This window comes from Gadus macrocephalus, chromosome 7 (genome assembly GCF_031168955.1).
Source record: "Gadus macrocephalus chromosome 7, ASM3116895v1".
NCBI lineage: Eukaryota > Metazoa > Chordata > Actinopteri > Gadiformes > Gadidae > Gadus > Gadus macrocephalus.
The window spans coordinates 14,960,513-14,982,798 of record NC_082388.1 but is presented as its reverse complement, the minus strand read 5'-3'; the positions used below and the strand labels follow the sequence as shown (position 1 = coordinate 14,982,798).

General features: G+C 42.4%; 1 protein-coding gene across 2 annotated transcripts; it reads left to right on the top strand.

Moving 5' to 3' along the window:
* The first annotated feature begins 7,668 nt into the window (after window positions 1-7,668).
* On the top strand, window positions 7,669-13,877 carry slc22a21 (solute carrier family 22 member 21). Of its 2 annotated transcripts, none has more exons than XM_060056827.1 (10): window positions 7,669-8,127; window positions 8,388-8,491; window positions 8,886-9,040; window positions 9,724-9,895; window positions 10,009-10,135; window positions 10,847-10,944; window positions 11,653-11,867; window positions 12,224-12,406; window positions 12,862-12,997; window positions 13,769-13,877. In XM_060056827.1, the coding sequence occupies exons 1-10, from the start codon at window positions 7,735-7,737 to the stop codon at window positions 13,851-13,853; spliced, it is 1,668 nt and encodes a 555-aa protein (XP_059912810.1). In that variant the 5' UTR covers window positions 7,669-7,734; the 3' UTR covers window positions 13,854-13,877. The 2 variants fall into 2 exon arrangements, with proteins under 2 accessions (XP_059912810.1, XP_059912809.1); XM_060056826.1 differs by having other exon boundaries at window positions 7,670-8,127; window positions 10,844-10,944.
* Window positions 13,878-22,286: the final 8,409 nt, after the last annotated feature.

The following is a 22,286-nucleotide window of genomic DNA, read 5'->3' as shown; positions in this document are numbered from 1 at the left end:
ACTGTGCTTTGCCGCTGCTTTCTAAAGCGGTGTTTTCTAAGCCACACCATTGTGGGTTTGGTGGGAACAGTGGGGAGGGAGGGACGACGACGACAAAGTGAAGTAGGACAAAGTTTAAGCTGAATCTCTTGTTTTTATTAGGGAGACGGACTGATTATATCAATTATTTCTAAGAGGCACTGATGTATCGTTAATCAACAGGCAAACAAGAGGAGTGTCATGTCAATTAACCTCAGTTTCCTTTTTACATTAACCCTTAATATGCTAACCTGGACTTATGGATGTGACTTTTGGCTCATAGTGGCAATTACATTATTATTATGGACATATCTAACATGTATGTAGCTTTGAATTGCTTTGTATCAGGGATCCTTTAAAGCAAAATGGCATGTTTTGAAAGTAAACTTGGACTTGGACTAAATAAGTGAAACACCAGACCTGAATCCCAGTTGTGTTGGACTTGTGTCAGTGATGAAGGGTTGACAAACACACAAAAACCTCCATGGTCTAGTCAAGATCGGGGCTGTTACTAGGATTTGAGGTCTGCAGGGACCAGAATATTTTTTTATAAACAAGCTCTATTATTATGCTTTTTTATGTACTCTGTCATCTTTTGACAGTCAACATACATGTCTTAATCATTAATCATTGACAAATTAAAATATGTAGCCCAAAAAATGTCAAAATAAGTGTCAGACTTGTAGTATACAATTCCCTGAAGGTTATAGTATAGGTTTGAGCATTGTGTTCTGAACAGTCAAGATTATTTTCCCCTCAGGACACCATACTGTAAAATCCTAAATCTATTTTCCGCAGGGTTTCTTGTCACCCCAGCTGGTAACAGTGGTCCGGTGGTGAGGCTCCACTCTGGGCCCCAGTCTCCAGATGGTAACAGTGGTCCGGTGGTGAGGCTCCACTCTGGGCCCCAGTCTCCAGATGGTAACAGTGGTCCGGTGGTGAGGCTCCACTCTGGGCCCCAGTCTCCAGATGGTAACAGTGGTTCGGTGGTGAGGCTCCACTCTGGGCCCCAGTCTCCAGCTGGTAACAGTGGTCCGGTGGTGAGGCTCCACTCTGGGCCCCAGTCTCCAGCTGGTAACAGTGGTCCGGTGGTGAGGCTCCACTCTGGGCCCCAGTCTCCAGCCGTGCAGGGTGAACCTATTTGGAGTAATACTTACATATATGTAGTAACATGACCCCACGCAAACCCTAGTGGTAGAAATGTCATATTATGTGTCATCATAAATGTCAAAAAGAAGAACAAACTAAAGCTTTTGTTGATAAGAAAGAAGTGTTGCTATTCTTCCAACAGGATTGGGTGACTTTTTGGTATGTGCCCATTGATAACGCCCCTTGGAAATCAAAATGAACTTAGACGTCCTGTGGTGGATAAAACCCAACACTTTCACAAACAAAGAGAGGTCAAGAAAGCCGCATTTTGAAAGATAAAGACTTTATTATCACTTGTTACAATAAACAACAAAACCTTTTGCAAAGGACTCTTGAATTAGGCTTCAGGTTAGATTCCCAAAATGTGTGGATTCCTCCTATATGCTGTGGCAACCCCGGTCGTCGGCGGCCGCGATTACCGGAACAAACGCTCGAGCACGGTTGCGGTGCAACGGTTTTATTACTGCAGCTCACAAAAGAAAGGGGAAATCATGCAGTAACTCAAGTTTCTTCCACACTGGGGCAAAAAGGGTAAGGGGTCTCCGGGTCCGGTCCGTCGGTGAGGTCGGCGTGGCTCCCGCGACTGTCTCCCACTCGGCTCCCTCCCGGCACGAGCCACATGGCTGAGAGAGCCCTGAATGAGAGGAGAAGCAGGCTATTTAAGCCCTGCTTCTCCACCTGTTCCTCAGGTGCTCTGTATCTCCTTCATTGACAACGGCCGGGTTGCCACAATGTGCTGACCAATCATAACAACCCATGCAGTGTTGAACATCAACGCGCTTAAAGAACGGCGTTCATTGAACGTGCTCATATATTCGGTTAGCAAGGTTGTTTACCACTACCGTATACAACCGACATGGCTTCTTAAAACAATAACAACATTGTATCTACCGCTGAAACCAATTATGCATATGAATGTATGAAGAAAATTTTGTCTTCTGGGTCTGAGGAAGCAAGTTGGAACGTCAGCCACTTCGGCAATGAATTTAAAAAGACAGATCGAATCCAAGCATCCAACCAGTCTCGGGAAATATCTGCGACTTAATGACGATAATCACAAGAAGGGTAAGACCTGCGGCTGCGGTTAGCATGGTTTTTTACTTTCTGCATAACATAACCGATCGTTTGAATGGTAAAATATATACTCACAATGTTTTTTATTGGCTTTTAAGAGTATTATTTAGAAGTAAGTAATATACACTAATTCAATTAGTTTGAGTAGTGGGCAGTGGCAATGCTGGGGGTGGATGGTTAAGAGGGGGTTCTAATGAAAAAGAATAGACTAGAATAAAAGTAGAAGAAATTAATGTGTTCATTTTGTGTAACAATTTCAAATTGTGTACTATGATCATGATGCAGTTCATCATCTGTGTGAACTGAACTTTGAGCTGGCTGTGAACTCAGGCCTGGACATTAAGCCCCTCCCGGGTCCCCCACCCCAGTCTCTCATTAACTGAAAAAGCAATAATCCTCTTTTTCTGGATTCTCCCTAGATTACAACATACAGAATTTACATCTTAAACATTACAGTTGTATCAGTGGTGAGGTAGGTAGGTCTTTCATTGAAATCCACTCTTCACCTTATTAATTAAATTGATATAAAACAGACATAATAAATGGTGTAGCCTATGTGAAGCTCACCAAAAAATTTAATGTGTCTTAGGGATTTCACCGAATCCGGTAATAATACTATCTTACATTATGCCATGTTAAAGAGACAACAATGCATGTATGTAGATATGAAAAGACGCCATTATCCCACACTGTATTGCAGTCAAACAATATCTCCAGCTTAGGCAGCTTGCTTGGGTTTTAGTCCATTCCGATTGTGTCTGATTTGCAAACAGCCTAGAGCCGCCCGAGGTCTCTTCTGTTTCACATACCCACCGAGGTCGGTCGGACCTACACTAGTTAACCCTTTAAAGTGCTTTCACTTGAACCTTGTTGGGATACTGAATGCGTTGTGAGGTCCAATCGAAATGACAGTACTGCAAATCGTTTGCCATGCTCATGCAGCACACTGCGTCAAAATTAAAAGAAATCTACTTCAAAGCAGATTCCCCTCCGAAGCAGACGTTGGGCTTGGGCGCCACTTTCCAGAGGGGTAAACAATGGAGCGGTTTCTCAAGCTAGTGCACCTTTTACTGGTTATATTTGAGAAGAGGAGGGAGAGAGAGAGAGAGACAGAGAGAGAGAGAGAGGGAGAGAGAGAGAGAGAGAGAGAGAGAGAGAGAGAGAGAGAGAGCGAGAGAGAGAGAGACTCTGTATATAGCGCGCTAGGGGGAAAAGCCAGCTTGGTGATTGGGTCCCTCAAAAAAGTATTGGAAGCAGAAAGAAATGGGCAGGGTTACCCAGTTTAGGAGAAGACAGAAGAGAGACATCAGCAGGTGAGTGGAGAGAAGAAAGACATTGAAAGATGATGGAGAGAGCAAAGAGAGATAGACAGAAGCAGATGAGGGACAGAGAAGAGAGTGACATCAACAGATGATGGAGAGAGACAAAAGAGAGACAGCAGCAAATCATGGAGAGAGAGAAGAGAGACATCTGCAGGGGATGGAAAGAGAAGAGAGAGAGCCAGCCGCATATGAGGGAGAAAGAGAAGGCAGAGAGACAGCTCGTTACTCTAGAGCAAACAAAAAACCATACCTACTTCATCATAAACATGGAGACAACACCACAGGAAACTTCAACAAAGCCGTGAATGCACTGAGAGACAAGGCAATGAGGACCTCTTATGCCATAAGGCAAGGCAAGGCAAGGCAAGGCAACTTTATTTATATAGCACTTTTCATACACAAGGCAGACTCAAAGTGCTTCACATATAAACATTGTCATACAATAAAATAAAATAAAATAATAGATAAGTAAAAGAAAACATATGCAAGAAATGAGTAAAATAGAAAGTATTTAAGAGAAAATTTAATTGAAAATTAAAATAATTAAAAAAAACATTTAAGATTAACAATTACGATCTGGATCAAAATCGTTGACGTAGTGATAGAACCGTACGCCTGGTAGGTCTGGGGTCCACTTGCTAACCAAGATTCTATAAAATAGAACAAACATCAAATTGAAACTCTACATGCAGAAATCTGCAGATCTATCCTAAGAGCCCCAAAAAAAACACAAAATAATGCATCCAAAGCAGAATTAGGATGATATTCAATCATTATTAAAATCCACAAGAGAGTGCAAAAATTGTATAACCACCTTAAGGAAAGTGACAGCAACACACTCCACAACAAGGCCATCATCCACAGAGAGTTGAATCAAGAAATGATTCCCCTTAGCCAGCTTGTCCATGGACTCTGTCCGACACACAACAACCAGAACATCAGGCAAAACTAAATTATAAGAAAAATAAAATAAAACTATTTGGTACATTGGAATAAATCCACCATAATGTTAATTGGCATTCTACTGAACACAAAACCAACTGGTAACTTCTGTAAGGGAGTTAGGAAGCTGCACTTCCTAACTTTCTGCCGGTCATACCAAGACATCAGGATCTCACACTTTCCATAGTATACATGAAAACACTCCAGACGCTGTTGTGATGAGAGAAGGACCTCAACCTCCCCATAAAAAGACTTATTCCACTGAACTTTAACCACTAGCACATCTTTGTTATTATGAAACTTCACTTTTTCTGTCTGTTTTTCTCACTGTCCTTTTGTTTTTTGTGTCCAAGTCCATTGAGTGTTTTAAACAATTCAAATGCACCTGTATTGCAAGACCTTATTAATAATATTTAGTTTTTGTGAGTTTCTAGACAGCTTTTATATTTATATTTTATATTTCCTACCTCATATTTTGAGAATACTTAAGACTATGTAAACATGAGGCATTCTCTTGTAATTTGTTGCTTTCTGTATGCATGAGAAAGTTGTAAGTGTAGCGTTCTCTTTAAACAGCAATATGCAGACGAGATGCCATCCGCTGCTTGGTTGAGTTCCCTGACATCAGCCGAGGAACTCATCAAAGACTACCAGGTACATTTTGACCTTTTCTAATGTTTTTTAGTGTCCATATTAAAGATATTTTGTATTTTCTTCAATAGTAGATGGATATATCTAAAGGTGCGTATCTAATGCCAGTATGAAGTTTTTACTGTATAGCATTAATTCATTCCGTTTTTTCATAATTGCTCCATACGTTTTCAATTCTGATTCAAATTTCAGTAGAATCGATGGTTTTAAACCCAAAGCCTACCTAATTTCTACTCCGAAAAGCAGGTATTTTATAAGCTCAGCTGCCTTACTTAAAGTCATACTTGAACCAAGAAATAATAGTGAATAAAATTCTTAAAAAAAAAGAAGTCTTTATTTGTGTAAAAGTAAACTTAATTAAATGGCCAGTTTAACCCCTTGAATTGCCTCTTTCATATACGGTAACTTGAAAGAAAACGTGTACAGTATATTGCATCAGAACACCAATTAATGTTTTGACAGGATGTCAGCAGGGAAACCCTCCTTGCTGACAATAGGACTGCTGAGCATGTCCTGAAGACCGTCAACTGTGGAAGTGAAGCACACCAAGGCCCCGCCCCTGCCGACGTGTCCATCATCATGGAGGGAACTGAGGTTCTTGATTAGACGTGTCAAAGGTTTATGCTATGAACTTAAAGAGCCAGTGAACCTGCTGTTTCAGCTGGAATTCGAGCACTATGAGATTTAAAAAAAATCCCACTGCGCCGCCGGTGCCCTTTGGTCATGACGTCTGGGTGCCTGGTAAAGGGCCCTCAGACGTCTCCAATAGAACGCCACCTGCTTTCACAGCAGAGTGGAACGTTCAAATAGTGGTTTGGGGAGAATGCCCAGAATTGAAAAAAATATATAAAAATCTCTCTAAAAATCTCTAAAAAGGTTTTGTCCACTGGCATTAGTGCAGTAAATGATTGAGATAGGGTTTGCGTGTGTGCAACATTTTTTGTGTTTTTGCAATGCACTCATCTGAATCAGTAATGTTTAACTAGGTTAGCTAGATGCCCACAGTGTTAGCAGTTATTTACAAAGGCCACTGGTTCCTGATTCCAGTCTTCCAGTTCAAGTAATCCCCTCGTTCTCTCTCATTTAATATTTATCTGGGATGAACTGAAGTTGATCAGTGTTTTCTTCATGTGTTAGTGCAGTTTTAAAAAACAAAAAACATTTGCGATGAAAAGGATCAGCAAGTGGAAGCATCAGCATTTCTTATTCAGTTCAAGACTTTCTGTGGGGAAATTGTTACCTAGCTTTTGTTAAGAAATTTCGATCCACAAATATTTTCATGATACTTGAAAATGTTTTTGCCTTGTGCATATGTATTATTCCATTTTTCTGCACTGTGTAAAAAATAATGAAACTCACCTCCCACAAATCACACCCCTAAGGTTGGGCATTGTTTAGTTGTAGTAGTCAATTGATGGTGCTACCCTTACCATTTATATTTGCATTACACCCACCAGTCTCACAACTCTATTACACATTGACAGAGTGTATAAGGGAGTGTGGGTCAGCCACACGTTGGAAAGAATGGAAGTAATGTTTGTGTGATGGTGTACCTATAAACTCTGGCCAATGTTCTTCAGTGATAGTTTATGAAGTAGGAGTTATAGAGACAAAGTCCATAAAGATGTTTGAACATAATGACAATGACAGGTCATTCTAGGGGGTAATTCTTCTTTCTTTAAATTTGCCTTTAAATTTTTTACTTTAGTAGGCTATTGTGTCAAATGTTCCTGATCTTTTAATATATAAAGCACTTTGAGCTGCATTCATTCTGTGAATGAAAGGTGCTATACAAATAAAGTTGTATTATTATTATTATTAGTAGTAGTAGTAGTAGTAGTAGTAGTATTAGTCATTGAATAAAACAAAGAAGAAAAACCTGTGGTTTCTAGATAAACAGAGACTGTCCGGTTTATACAATTTTCTCTGACCTGCATGTGAACTTCTGAATGCACTAATGTGCCTATTTTCTGAATGGCAAGTATGAGCGTTGATCTCAACAGATTTTCATTTGTTTAAGTGTGACCCATACGCGTTTCCACCTGAACGGGAGGGGGGCTAGACGCCATAGTAAATACAACCTGAGCTGGTTTACAGGGTAGGGCCAAGATGTTTTAAAGTTGTTCTCGAAGTTTTATATGCAAATAAATGTTTGTTAAGTAAGTCACTATCTGTTGCGGATTGAGGTAACACAATGACGATTGAGCCTATTGCCCAATGATGAAAGCCCTTGCATTTGCATGAGCGTCAATGTTGCGAACTTGTGGTCGGTGCGACAGTATTATGACCAAGTCAAGTTTGAGATGAGCACTTTAATAATTGTAACGGTTTAACCACTTTCATCGTTTTTAGATTGGAAATTAAGTTAGGCTATATAGAATTGAACGAATGGGCGTGCGCCTCATTCCAAGCTGGGACTGCTCCGTTCTGCATTAACGTCTAGTGGACTCGTCTCGCTTTGCGTCATTCTTCGTGTCCACATTGCGTAACTCCCTCCACTCTATAAAGCCACCAGCCCTTTTTGGTCCAAAGTGTGTGACCGATAAGATCCCACACATCGTGGGAGCGTGCAAAAGACATGCCTACATATGAGGACGCGGTTGCATTTCTTGGAGAATGGGGACCGTACCAGCAGTTGGTGTTCTTTCTCCTGTGCTTTACGTTCTTCCCAAACGGCTTCACTTCGCTGTGCATAGTGTTTATCGGGGACACACCTTCCCATCACTGTCTCATCCCCGCAAGCGCCAACCTCACCTCAGTATGGATGAACAACAGCATTCCTCTGGAAGAACACGTCGGAGAATGGTCTCTCAGCAAATGCTCCAGATACAACCTGGACGCCCTGACCCGTTTCTCCCAGAGCGGGTTGATTCCAGGGATCGACGTCAACTTGTCCAATGTGCAACAGGAGGCTTGTCTGGACGGATGGGAATATGACCGCACCAATTATGATTCCACTATTGTGACGGAGGTGTGTGTGTGTGTGTGTGTGTGTGTGTGTGTGTGTGTGTGTGTGTGTGTGTGTGTGTGTGTGTGTGTGTGTGTGTGTGTGTGTGTGTGTGTGTGTGTGTGTGTGTGTGTGTGTGTGTGTGTGTGTGTGTGTGTGTGTGTGTGTGTGTGTGTGTGTGTGTGTGTGTGTGTGTGTGTGTGTGTGGCCTCATTGTAAAATGCGGCACATTTGCAGCTTCCTTCGCTGTGAAACGTTATAAGCTGTGTTGTTTGTGTTTTCAGTGGGACCTCGTCTGTGAGGACCAAATGAAAGGGCCCCTGACCTCCTCGATTTTCTTCTGCGGAGTTTTTTTAGGTTCCTGCATTTCTGGACCAATCTCCGACAGGTTGTTTTAGCCTCTTTAATTTTAACTATTATTTTTTTGAACACCATTTAAAAGATGTATTCGGCGTGCATTTCTTAATGATAAATAATAATAATTATATAATAATAATACTGTTAATTAAATAAATACAACCAACTTACTCTTTACTTCTACACTGAGCAACCATGCCACGTTAACAATAGGCACCACCGGCCAGGAACACCTACAACAGACCAGCGTAGAAAAAAGAACCATCTTCTATACTAATTAGGAACATTTATCCACAGTATCATAGCATTATTACGCATTTGACCATTTTCCTAAAATGCATAATAATAACGAGACTGGGTTGACAATTTACATGTTTTAGCCTATTCCTTCCTCAACAGTGGATGCTTTTGCTTTTGTTTTGCAGGTTTGGAAGGAAAATAGTGATGTTCTCTGCCCTCGCTATCCACACAGTGTTCTCTTTATGCCAGGTCTTAAGTCCTTCATGGGCTCTATTCTGTGCCCTGTTCTTTCTAGTTGGGATGGGAGCCACCTCAAATTACGTGTCTGCATTTGTGATAGGTATACGTTCATTAACATACCCTGACCGTCCGTTTGGTATGTCTAGTAGTTCATTTTTGAACACACCTTTGCTTTTCTCACATGTTACATGAGTTATTTTTATCCAGTCCCCCTCTTACGAGCATGGTCAATCACAACAGGGTGATCCAAAGAGGGGCCGCACCTGCATGCACACAGCATGTAGCCTAGCTGTAGTCGCATTACATGATAGAACCGGTCAAAAGAAAATGTATTATGAGCGTAATAAATGATTCATTAATAATTTAGATGCTTTAGCCAAGTTAAAAGACCAAACTTTTTTGCCTCGCTGTTATAAGTACAAATGCAAGTATTTTATTTACGTTTGCTGTGTCCGTTTATAACGGATACTGTATTTCTTTGGTTAGCTGAAAGTCAACCAAACTCAAAACTTTAGGCGCGAGTAGCTCAAATGATGGTCATTTTCTGAGAGACGCCAAGATCGTTTATTGGCCTGTGGCAAGTGCCACCGTGACCACTGACATACCATACCATGGTATTTCAGTGGTCGCGGTGGCACATGCCACAGGCCAATAAACGATTTCGGCCCTACTGCATTTTCCACTGTAAATATTATTGATCAATCAATCAAAAAGATAATCTATAGCTACATTAACAATGGTAATAACAACAGTCTTCTGTTTTCCTTCTTTTTTGGTTATAAGGGATGGAGCTCTTCAACCCAGTTGTAAGAACAGTCTTCTCCACAGCGGGTTCCTGTTTTTTCTTTGGTTTTGGCTACATGCTGCTTCCTCTGTTGGCATACTATATCAGAGACTGGAGGATGCTTCTTCTCACTTTCCATGCACCAACTGTACTTTTTGCACTATTTTGGTGGTGAGTGCTAATGTACTACTGTTTGCCACTGTCACCTTGATTGATTTGACTCATTGACAGACCAATTCATTGAAATGGTCTAAACTGCCTGACCTTCCCACTCTGTCTGTCAGGTTCATTCCTGAGTCTCCAAGATGGCTACTCTCTCAGGGGAGAGTGGAAGAGGCGGAAGACATAATAAGACAAGCTGCCAAGAAGAATAAAATGCAAGCTCCACTGGTCGTCTTTGATGGTGCAGAGGTGAGAGCTTGGAGAATGTTTAACAGGTCTTTCGGGGGACATCGCTCACCGTGGCAAACACCTTCAGCTCTGGTGCACGTGTCAGATCCAAGCTTAGGTGGGCTCACTATTGCTTTCATAATGAGAACATCAGAATGTGAAACCCTAAAACCCTGACAGCAGAGCAGATAGACTGCTGAGGAACCCCTACTGAGGAAAAATGGTCATGAAAAAGGCACCATACTTATATTGAAAACTATGTTTCTGTGTGTTTTATGTGATTTTGGTGTGTGTAACTCAAGATTAAGTGTGACTAACACCTGGTGTGTATAGTATGATGTTATCTTAGTTCTTTTTAAAGTCCCCTAATTAGGTACTTAACCAGGTAAAAATATGGTAAATTATAATATATTATTGGGTAATTGCAACCGTAATTAAGTAGGTAAATACATATGAACTAGAGCTGAACTACTATGAAAAACATCCACTATCACCTATCAACTCAACTAATTGTGACTGTTACAATTGCAATTGTGTTAGGTTGGTAAAAACACAGATTTAATTTGCATAATTCCTAAAATATGCAGCCAATTCCAACACCTCCCCTATTACCCATCAATTCAAGTTACAATTGCAGGCGTTGATGCACATTTGTACTATTGGCAGGATAATACAAAGAATAGAGTATTGTTTAATTCATTGTGACTTTTACTCTTTGCCTTCACAAAGCAGTTCAGCCCAGAACACACAAAAGAAGCATCAGTCCACATGTGGGATTTGCTTAGTACCAGGAACATCCGCTGGACCACTCTCACACTGTGGCTGGTGTGGTGAGTTCCTGCTGTCCCACTGGGGCCCTCAGTTCTGCACACTCAACAACATACACAACAAAAACATGCTTGCACACAGACAAACGCACCCACAGCCACATATGCCTGCACACAAAAATACACACACACACACACACACACACACACACACACACACACACACACACACACACACACACACACACACACACACACACACACACACACACACACATACACACACTCACACACACACACACACACACACACACACACACACACACACACACACACACACACACACACACACACACACACACACACACACACACACACATTTGCATACTTGTACCACTGCATGTCTATGCCATTTTCACTCACACACACTTGGAAAAGGAAAATAGCACGTCAAAGCTTGTATTTTACTTTTAGTGCTCGCTGTTCAGGATTGATTTTAGCTAATTACTGACTCACAACACTTTCTTGTTGTATTCGAGAGAAAGGGGAGCTCTCAAATTTGTCCAGTATGGCATCCTTTTTTTATTTTAGTTGTGTGTGGAAACATGGAAGCAAGTACACAATATTATGTACTGTTAAACTCCTGCAACCACAGAAAGTGCTAGCTTAACCTATCTTTTTTACATTTTCTAATTCATGCGTCAATGTACAGTACATGCAACGGTACTGAGTCATACCAACACACTTTGCTTCTCATCTCAATGTCTTTAGGATTGACCTATCCATCACCTACTTCGTCCTGTCTCTGAACACATCAAACCTCCACGGCAGTATCTTCCTGAACTGCTTCCTGTCGGCCGCGCTAGAGATCCCGGCCTACGCTCTGTCGTGGGGGCTGTTCCGTTACTTGCCCAGAAGACTCTGTCTCTCCATGTCTCTGTTCCTCGGAGGAGTGATGATTCTATGCATACCACTCATACCATCAGGTACGACCATGACAAATACCATTGAACAGAACCTAAGATGTTAGTTCTTTGCATTTTATTTACGAATTGCGAGCAATAACAAAGCTTTTTTAAGTAGTATTGTTTTCAAAACATGGAAATTGTGTAAAACGTTATAGAAAATAAACAAGGGGAACCCATGCGCACATATGTGTGTTTGGGTATGCATTAATTTGCATGCTAAGCAACATCACTCAATGATTGTCTCAATAAACTGTAATACGCTTGGTTATTACATTCATTATCCCAAACAATATTATATTACAACATGTTGACTTTGAAGTGGTGTGATTCACTAAGCCAGCCGCTGGCTGGTATATTGTATGCTCTGTCTTTAGACATGAACTTCGTGGCAATAGCATTTGAGATGACTGGTAAATTTGGGATGACGCTGGGCTTTGCCCTCATCTTTGCCTACACGGCGGAGCTCTACCCGACCGTCCTGAGGAACACAGCCATAGGGGCCTGCTCCATGGCATCCCGCATAGGATGCATCTCGGCTCCGTACCTTCTCTCCCTAAGTATGATGCACTGATCATCTGATGATCATGCTCTTCTTCACTATTCCCCACCCGATATTATAATTGATCAATAAATGATTATCACTTTATTGTTATTATTATATCCTAGGTAGCTTAAGACTTGATTAGTATCACTTTGTGAAAGATAATGAATTGTAATTGGATTAAGTCAGTCGATTTTCTGAATTTAGTTAATCTGCTATGAAGCTCCTCAAATATCAGTACTAAGTTTGTTATTCATTAACCATACCCATAGTTACTTTACGTTATTACTTTATTACATTATTACACCATTCTTTTAATTTATCGTTGCAGGAAATACGCAAACTATTTCCTTCCCAGTAGCCACCCTTCCTGTATTTAGAATGAAAGTAAACAACAGGGTCCCATATCCCTTTGGTTCCAGTGCATTACACTTTGATTTCCTTGCCCCCTCTCTTGGTTTGATGCTACAGGGAGCTACTCCGTGGCCCTACCCTACATCATGGTGGGGACCTTCACAGTACTAGCGGCGATGATCAGCCTCCTGATCCCAGAGACCTTTGGAAAGCCTCTGCCAGACAGCATCCCTCACATGCTAGAGTTCCCCGGGTGAGCCTTCTACTTCCATTCGCAATCACATTTTTTTTATTGGATGATGGCCAAATTATGTTGCTTCTTCTTCCTTGTGGCATTGACATAAATGTTAGAAGAGACAGTTCGGTAATTCCTTACATCAGCAGGGTTGAGAGGGTTTTAAAGAGGGTTTACCCACGCTGCTTTAAGAGTGTTTAACGGAAAACAACCAGTTGTCAAAGAGGTGTTGATGATGATTTGTGAGGAAAGGAAGGAAATTGTGTGAAAGAGAGACTTCAGAGAAGAGGAAAATGTAGAAAGAAGGGTGTCAGAGTAGGAAGGCATGAGAGAGAAGAAGTTGGGAAGATCTGATAGGACAGACGAGGATTGAGAGAAAATGAAGACAGGGAACTTCCAGGTTTTATGTTTGGCTCTTTAGTAAAAAGGTCCCATATTATACCACCAGGTGTTAGTTCGATTAGCCACAAGCCGCTTTAAAATCTGCTTCTTCTGACACCAAAACTAGATGTATGTCGGATAGATGAGAACCATTTGCTACAGTCCACTGGGTAGGCTGGTAGACTGATCTTTCCAGCATCATCATGTATCATCATACATCTAGGTGGACACGCCCACTTGTGATGTCGCAAGAGGCAGATTTTCAAATTGGCTTGTAATGGCTAATCACACTCACACCTATGGTATAATGTGGGACCTTTAACATTTATTTAGGTTTAATTATGATAACTTTTTCCAATAATGAACTATGAAAAATGATGTGCTTGTATTTATTTTATTTTCCAAAAGATGTTTCAAGAAAAACAAACTTTTTGGGATCACAGAAGAAGAAAAGCCTCCCAAGGATCCAGCGATGAAGTCAGGGATCATTTAATTAAAAAAGAAACAGTACCAATAACATGGCTCTTGATTATTTTTTGGTTAGGAACCACAACTTAATATTCTCGTTGCTTTTATATCATGTCAATATTAGAGGTCAATAGAGTGGCGAAGTCACGCCCCTTCCGGTAGGGCTCATGGGACCTATGAGATCGAAAAATAAGAATGGGTGTCAATGGAGAGAAAATAATTATTTTCTGGTCCCAGTCTTTATATGCCCCGGATTACACATATGTTGTTTGTGGATTTAAATGATAATTTTTCATGCAAAGAAAACTAAAAATGTTCGTGAAGAAGTTTGATAATTTTAGGTTTTATGTGAGGCCGCTTTGTGAACTACAGCTCTTCGCTGCTCTCGACGCATATGATATACGTCACGACCACACCCGCCCTTGGAACTCGACACAGAGATAGCGATCTCTCTGCCCCACTTCACCGCTTTTTCCAAGGGGAGGATAAAAGCATCGAAAGAGGTGAAAACCATTATAACTCGGGGCACGTGCAGAGTTTCAGTTATGCCGATGGGAAGATTGTCGGTCTTCTCCACGCCAGTCGCAGGGAGCGTGACGTTACATACGAGCCGTGTAGTCTTTCTCGTTGTGTTTTCTCTACAGCCTTTATCTGAACAATTGCACAATAAACGGTCGAACTCTTTGCATGAAAAATTATCCTTTAAATCCACAAACAACATATGTGTAATCCAGGGCATATAAAGACCGGGACCAGAAAATAATTATTTTCTCTCCATTGACACCCATTCATATTTTTCGATCTCATAGGTCCCATGAGCCCTACCGGAAGGGGCGTGACTTCGCCACTCCATGAAGAAGTTACAGTTTACGCCGATAAACCCAACCTTAAACAAACACGGGAGCCCTGAGGAACTTAGGCCTATTCTATCCATAAGATACATAAAATAGGAAAAATGGCACAACAGAGTATGCAAGACCCAATACACAAAAATAAACATTGCAGCGAGCTACTGAACAGGCTTCCACTGGAGTTTTGGGACAGATTAAAACTAGAGAAGACTGCATCTCATGAAAACGTGGATATTCCACCATGGGAGTCGTTCATTTATGATAAACTTGTTATTTGCAATAATCTGACACAGAGCAAGACAACAAATCACTAATATTTATAATAAATCACATTTGAACAGCTTAATTGGATATGTAGGCTACCCAAGAGTTCTCCTGGTGATTCTCTAAGGTAGCCTTAATAACATCTAGAGGGTTTTTACGGACATAATTATTTAACACTATGTATATGTAGCTGTAGACCTACATAATGTTCACAATATCTAGTAATTCTTATTCAAACTACCAAATTGGAGTTGGACGAAAACGCGTCTCGTCCTTATCTGCCATCGTCCAGACAGCTGTCGTGTGGCCAGTTTAAAACGTTTGTTTTGCCTGGATTTCACTATATTGGTATAATATCATTTAGGTATAATCTTGTACGATTTATTTAGCATAGGGCCAAATTGGAGTTGGTCGAAAATGTGTTGCGACCAGTTTTGTCTTTTTTAAAAATGTTTGGCATTATTTTTACAACATTGGTATAATATGTGTGATTGACATACAATCTTGTTCGATTTATCTAAAATACGGCCAAATCGGAGTTGGACGAAAAGGGGTGAGTCTATGGCACGACGTCCATATAGGCCTAAGCTGGATCGCGATGATGGTCGTCCACATGCTTGGTGGGCTTTGTCTTTTCATCGTTATTGGTTAATCTTGAAGAACCGCTGCTCTACCAGGTAAAACGCAAAAGAGAAAATAGACCGTATCACTTTCATTGCCTCGTAAACCCTTTACGGACATGTCATTTTCATCCTTAAATTGCATTAACTCTCTGATGTTTTTGTATTAAAGCAAGACGTTCCGTGTATCGTGAAAATATAAGCCTAAACACAATATTTGAATTGTCTACAGTGATGTTACCCATATGTGACGGGCGGCTAAATATGAACAATCATGTTATTAACGCATATATACATAAATCCAAGATGTAGTAACGTTATCACAACACTAGGTGTCACGATTGACTAAGCTAAAGGTTCAATCACGAGCTCCGTCAGGACAAAATTTTTTTGTATCTGTATAAAATAACATACAAGGCTATAATAAGATCAAAAGTTAGCATTTATTTTGTCTTACCTTAATCATGCCTTATTGTCATTCCAAAATCGATCACATATTTTGGGTTCACATGATTATGACTTTGGGACTGATGTATCACAATGTTAATAGACGAAATTAATAAGAAGATTGTGAAAGAAAATGTAGCCTATTTGTGATCCTATAGCTTTCATCTTCAAAGTTCAAAAATGTACAAAAGACAGAGAAACCTCCACTTTCAAACAATGATGCATTGCACTATAGTGACACACATTTAATCTATTCATCTTTTGAATATAGGCATTTAATGTGTGTGTGTGTGTGTGTGTGTGTGTGTGTGTGTGTGTGTGTGTGTGTGTGTGTGTGTGTGTGTGTGTGTGTGTGTGTGTGTGTCTGTGTGTCTGTGTGTCTCTGTGTGTGCGCATAATGTTGTTATGCACATGTGATGATGAATTTTGTTAAAACGTTATCACAACACGAGTGGTCTCGTGTTGTGATACATTCAAACTTGAATTGTAGTACTTATTCGGAGCAGTGTTTACCAGTTTGACAAAACCTGAAAAACAGCCTTCAAGTACACAATGCCATGGTTGGCATTGTGTTTACACTGCCTTGACAGCAGTTTTCTTTGGGACACACACATGCTTGCACGCACACACACACACACACACACACACACACACACACACACACACACACACACACACACACACACACACAAAACCCAATCTTGCACCTAGCATACCTTTGATGAGCTACAGAAACAGAAGTATCACAGTGTTGGTGTTAATGTGATGCACTATAATTCCAAGCATTATAAGCCTATTAACCAGTTAGAAATTGCCATACATGTACAGGCATGCTTTGATATGAAAGCCAACAGATGAAAAGGTAGATGCTTTGAAAGAGAGTCATAAAGGGCAACACAATAGAAAATAATTGAGGCATGTAAGGGGAAACTAACTTAACTTAAGACATTTGTGTAGGTGTGTAGGTCAAATTAATACACTAAGAGAAGTTCAGCAGCAAGAAATTCTCATTGTGTAATTTTCCTTTGTTGGGGATGTGTTTGTGTGTGTGTATGTGTGTGTGTGTGTGTGTATGTGTGTGTGTGTGTGTGTGTGTGTGTGTGTGTGTGTGTGTGTGTGTGTGTGTGTGTGTGTGTGTGTGTGTGTGTGTGTGTGTGTGTGTGTGTGTGTGTGTGTGTGCTTACGCGTTAGTTTATATGTGACATAGAGCCTCTTGCTGTGCAAATCACCAGGTTTGCTTTCTGTCCTTATACTTTGAAAAGCATAAGGACAGGTAAGGATGCCCACTGGGCGCCTTCCTTGGGAGGTGTTTCAGGCACGTCCAGTGGGGAGGAGACCTCGGGGAAGACCCAGGACTAGGTGGAGAGATTATATCTCAACACTGGCCTGGGAACGCCTCGGGATCCCCCCGTCAGAGCTGGTCAATGTGGCCCGGGAAAGGGAAGTCTGGGGCCCCCTGCTTGAGCTGCTCCCCCCGCGACCCGACCCCGGATAAGCGGATGACGATGAGGATGAGGATGAGGACTTCCGTCATGTGCCACAAGGGGGCAGAGTCCAGCAAGATGTATGATGTTTTATGATGTATCACTTTTTGATACATCATAAAACATTTTACTACCTTCGATACTCGTATCTTATCAAACATAAATTTATTAACATTGTTATGGCCTTCCCTAGCCTCGGCTCTCGGTATATGTGTATTTGGTTGGTTTTCTGGTTGATTGTGCAGGGTAAGGGGCTTATTTGCAGGTGAACATCTTGTTGGGTTATTTTGACGGGGTCATCCCTATGTTCCCCGCTCGGGGAACATAGGACCCTTTTTTAAAAAAAAAAGGTCTGATGTTCCCCGTTTTTCCCAAAAAGGATCCTATGTTCCCCTGTAGCCATACATACCGGGGAGCATAGGACCCTTTTTGGGAAAAGCGGGGAACATAGGACCTTTTCTGGGAAAAGGGTCCTATGTTCCCCGCAATCTATCAATCTTTAAAAAATATTTAAACTTTGACGCGACATTCGCGTGATGACAGCCAATCGGCGTTCAACAGCGTGGCCACTGAGTGACATGTGTAACGTAACAGCCAATCAGCGTTCAACCGGCCAACTCAGTGCAGTGCAGTCCGGGGTAAACTGCAGCATGGAGGAGAAAGTGATTGTTGCCGTCTGCGACTCCCGGAGCTCTTTATATAATAGTATATAATATAATATAATTGTATAATAATATCACGGCCAAAAGCTCTGTGCCCCTCCGGATGGCCGTAGCGCGGGGAGCTCTTGTAGGGATTGGGCTTATCGGGGTTTGTTTACCGGCGTATGAATAGACTGCGTCGGGTTCTCCGACGTCTCTCCCTCTTCCACAAAAGGTAAAGACATGCAAGGGTAGTTATTTCGGCCGGAATTTGGCAGTCATGGTGGAAAAAGTAACAGACCGGGGAAGAACCCTTTTTTTAAAAAAGGGTCCTATGTTCCCCGGTCACAAACATATCGGGGAACATAGGACCCCTTTTGGGAAAAGCGGGGAACATAGGACAGTTTTTTTTAAAAAAAAAGGGTCCGATGTTCCCCAGTCTCATACAAAGAGGGGAACATAGGACCCGGGGAACATAGGACCCGGGGAACATAGGACCCGGGGAACATAGGACCCGGGGAACATAGGACCCGGGGAACATAGGACCCGGGGAACATTAGGACCCGGGGAACATAGGACCCGGGGAACATAGGACCCGGGGAACATAGGACCCGGGGAACATAGGACCCGGGGAACATAGGACCCGGGGAACATTAGGACCCGGGGAACATAGGACCCGGGGAACATAGGACCCGGGGAACATAGGACCCGGGGAACATAGGACCCGGGGAACATTAGGACCCGGGGAACATAGGACCCGGGGAACATAGACACGCTCCCATTTTGACCCAGCTGTTGGTTCATTAATGGTGGAACATTCTGGATATTTAAATCAGCATTTATTGGCTGGTCTGAAAGACTAAACTGCTTTAACAATCGCTAATCGTTAGCCGACTAAAAGCTTTTATCGGCCGCATCTTTTAATATAGTATTTAATGTTGAGCGGCCTTCTGGTTGAATGTTTCACCTGTATTAATGTCCCAGTTAGTTTGCTAGCTAGCTAGCCGTAAAGTTAGTATGCAACAGTTAGCTCTTGGGTAGCTACAGTTGACTCGCTAGCTAGCCGTAGCGCTAATAGCTGTGTGAATGGTTGCCTCGTGGGCTACCCGTTATGGTCATGGACATGCAACCTGTATGTTTTGCTTTACCAGTGTACCAGTTCTATTTCCTGTAGGCTACGCCATCTAGGATAAACCTTATGGGCTTGTCTCGCGCGCATGCTCACGCACACTGAAAATGCACCAATCAACGTGGGTGCATTTTGGGTGCCACATTTCCCACGGCACCTTGTATATAAGGCGCCGCACACCGCCGCTCATCCTCCCTTTTTTTTCAGCATTGTCTGATCAACAACTAAAACAGCAAATACGATGACTTCTTCCTAAGAACCTCGTGGCAGCGGCGTGGGCGAGGCAACAGAAAAACAGCCCTTTTCAGGGCCATTGAAAAGCGCCACCATTAGAGCTGGGCCTCACTGTTCCTCCGGCCCCGCTTCTCTGTTGCCTGGTGACGAGCACCTGGCGAGTTTCCGATGCCTCGGCGCGGCGGCTGCCGTGTCGACCCCCGCCCCTGCGCCGCCGGCCGCGCGGTGCCTGAAGAGGGGCTCCTCTCCAGGCCCCTCTCACTTCCCCCGTCGGCGGTGCTCTCCGAGGCCATCAACGATCCGGACGACGACGGCGGCGAGGAAAAAACCGAGGTGGACGACGACCTCTCGACGGAGGGCGTCTTTGCGGACTCCGTGTCGGGGTTCTCCTGCTCCAGGGCTTCCACCGCCGCGGCCGTCCCGAGAGAGAAGCCACGCCGGATAGACGATGTATTCGTTGAGATCATGTCGGATGACATGCAGGGCGGCTGCTTTCCCACCCAGTCTTCCTCCCGGCGTGCCACCCAGTGTCCCCCGTTTCCACCCGTCCAGCATTTCTTCACTGCTGCGGGTGGGCACCCCTCGACACAGAAGGCCCCGGTGAAGGCCTTCTCCGACTTCACGGAAATGGAGGGGTGGGCCGATCCTCCGGCGCCCGGAGCCCCCCAGCTTCTCTGTCCGGGCGCCGGATGGCGTCCTGACGAGAAGCCGCTGCCCCCCGACCGCCTCCAGAAGCAGATTGTCGGCCTGACGGACAGGGTGTTCGTCTGAGCCTCCCAATCTGCGGCGGCGGTCATTAGCCCCGCCCTGCTCTCCTCTGCCCCGCGGCACAGCGGGGGGGGGGGGGGGCTGACAGTTTTTCTTTCCTGTAAAATAAAGATAAAAAAGACTTTGGTCGAACGCCAGTACGTACTACCAGAGACGCGACCTACGCTTGTTGTTCATTCCTCTATGCTGCTTCTTTCCCCCCCTCAGTCTGGTGGCTGTAGGGTGGCGGCCGGACGGCGTGTTTACATGGCCTCTGGTTCACCTGCTTCAAGTAAGCATTGTAATTAACAGGTGGGGACCGACATGGTGGAGTACATTCATCTATCTGAGAGGAGTCAACCAAGTCCTTATATTCTGTGCCTCGGAGATGAATTTAAGACAAGGCATGCAGGTATATGAGTGAGGGAGGGTGTAAAATACTTTCAACAAATCCATATTTAAATGCACATTTACAGTGATCTAATTGTTTGATTATCTGAAATTATTTCAAATTACACAATCATTTATATTTTGTTTATATTTTATAACTATATACTAAATACAGGTATAACAATATAATACACATGCAATAATAACTAAATATAAATATTATATATAGAGAGAGAGCAAGGCAATGAGACAAGAAATAACCCAGGTAATGGGTAGTATTTAACCAAGCAATATAGTTAATTTCACCCAATAGGTTGGGTCATATGAACAACCCATCATTCTAGGTTAAAAGCTGTAACCCAGCACTTGGGTCAAATTAACGCAGCATGTGTTCTGTCCAATAGTGATCCAGTAGCTGGGTTAAGGTTGGTTCATTTTTTATGCCAGCAATTGTTACTGTGACTGACTAGATAGGCGACAGCTACAGCGTTTCTTGTAAATCAGCAGACCTGCGAGAAATTAACACCCCTCCCATCTACCTCCTAGCTCCCTAGCTCCTCCCTGTTCTTATCAGAATGTGTTTGGCAGTGTTGGTTGTGTGTGTGTGTGTGTGTGTGTGTGTGTGTGTGTGTGTGTGTGTGTGTGTGTGTGTGTGTGTGTGTGTGTGTGTGTGTGTGTGTGTGTGTGTGTGTGTGTGTGTGTGTGTGTGTGTTCGTTCTGAAATCCAATGCGTCTAATTTGTCTTCATGCTGCTGGTAATATTTATCATTTATCATTTATCAATTATCTCATTTATTTTATTCATCAACAACAAAGGAGGTGAACACGAGAGTTACTTTCCAACAGTTGCTGAGATATCTATATCTAAAACATGCTACGTTTCAAGCTGGAAGTGCACATTATTCATTATACTAAAATACGAAGCATAAGCCTGAGCCTGCCTCCTCTTTGCTGTGTATTTGAATATTCAAACAAAGTTTTATGTGTTACTGCCAAGCCGAAAGCTGATTGCATGAACGCTTCCTGTGGGCGGGCCACGGTGTGCGAACCTTAAGTTTCGTTTCCCGGGAAATCATGCACTTTATAGTAATGTCGCGTTCATGACAACTCGGCACTCGGAATAAACGATCTCCGACTTGTTCTAAATTCAGTTAACAGTTGTCCGAAATCAGAGTTACAGGTCAGAAATTCGGCAATAATTTCAGAGCTCCAACTTGTTCAACTTACTGGGAATGCAATTATTGTTTAGGTTGACGCTTGAACACGTCATTTGATGTAGGCTATAATTAGCCTACCTATGCAATATGTGTTGATTTATTTTATATTTCACATTTCTCACGAGGAATAAACAGAGCAGATTACCCCCCACCCCGCTACCCCCGCATTATTTGTATGTAAGTAATATATATGATATGCTATAGCCTATGTTATCCAAATTATTTTACAAAGATGGGTATTCTTCGTGTTTAAAAACCGAAATAGAAGTATCACAGTATAAAGGTTTTTATTTTACATTAAAATCTTATATTACAACTTTGTACAAAAACCAAAATGGTTGGCATCAAAATAACAGCAAACTTCATTTATACAGTGTGTATATGATTGTGTAAAGAGTTATTTGTCTATAACTATAAGCACATGCATGCCATGG

What these genes read in the sequence shown, in the direction of transcription:
- slc22a21 (XM_060056826.1), top strand. Translation starts at nt 7,735, where the DNA reads ATGCCTACATATGAGGACGCGGTTGCATTTCTTGGAGAATGGGGACCG. An exon ending in CTTTTTGCACTATTTTGGTG is followed by an intron (nt 9,896 to 10,008) that starts GTGAGTGCTAAT and finishes TCTGTCTGTCAG; the next exon opens with GTTCATTCCTGAGTCTCCAA. An exon ending in CATACCACTCATACCATCAG is followed by an intron (nt 11,868 to 12,223) that starts GTACGACCATGA and finishes CTCTGTCTTTAG; the next exon opens with ACATGAACTTCGTGGCAATA.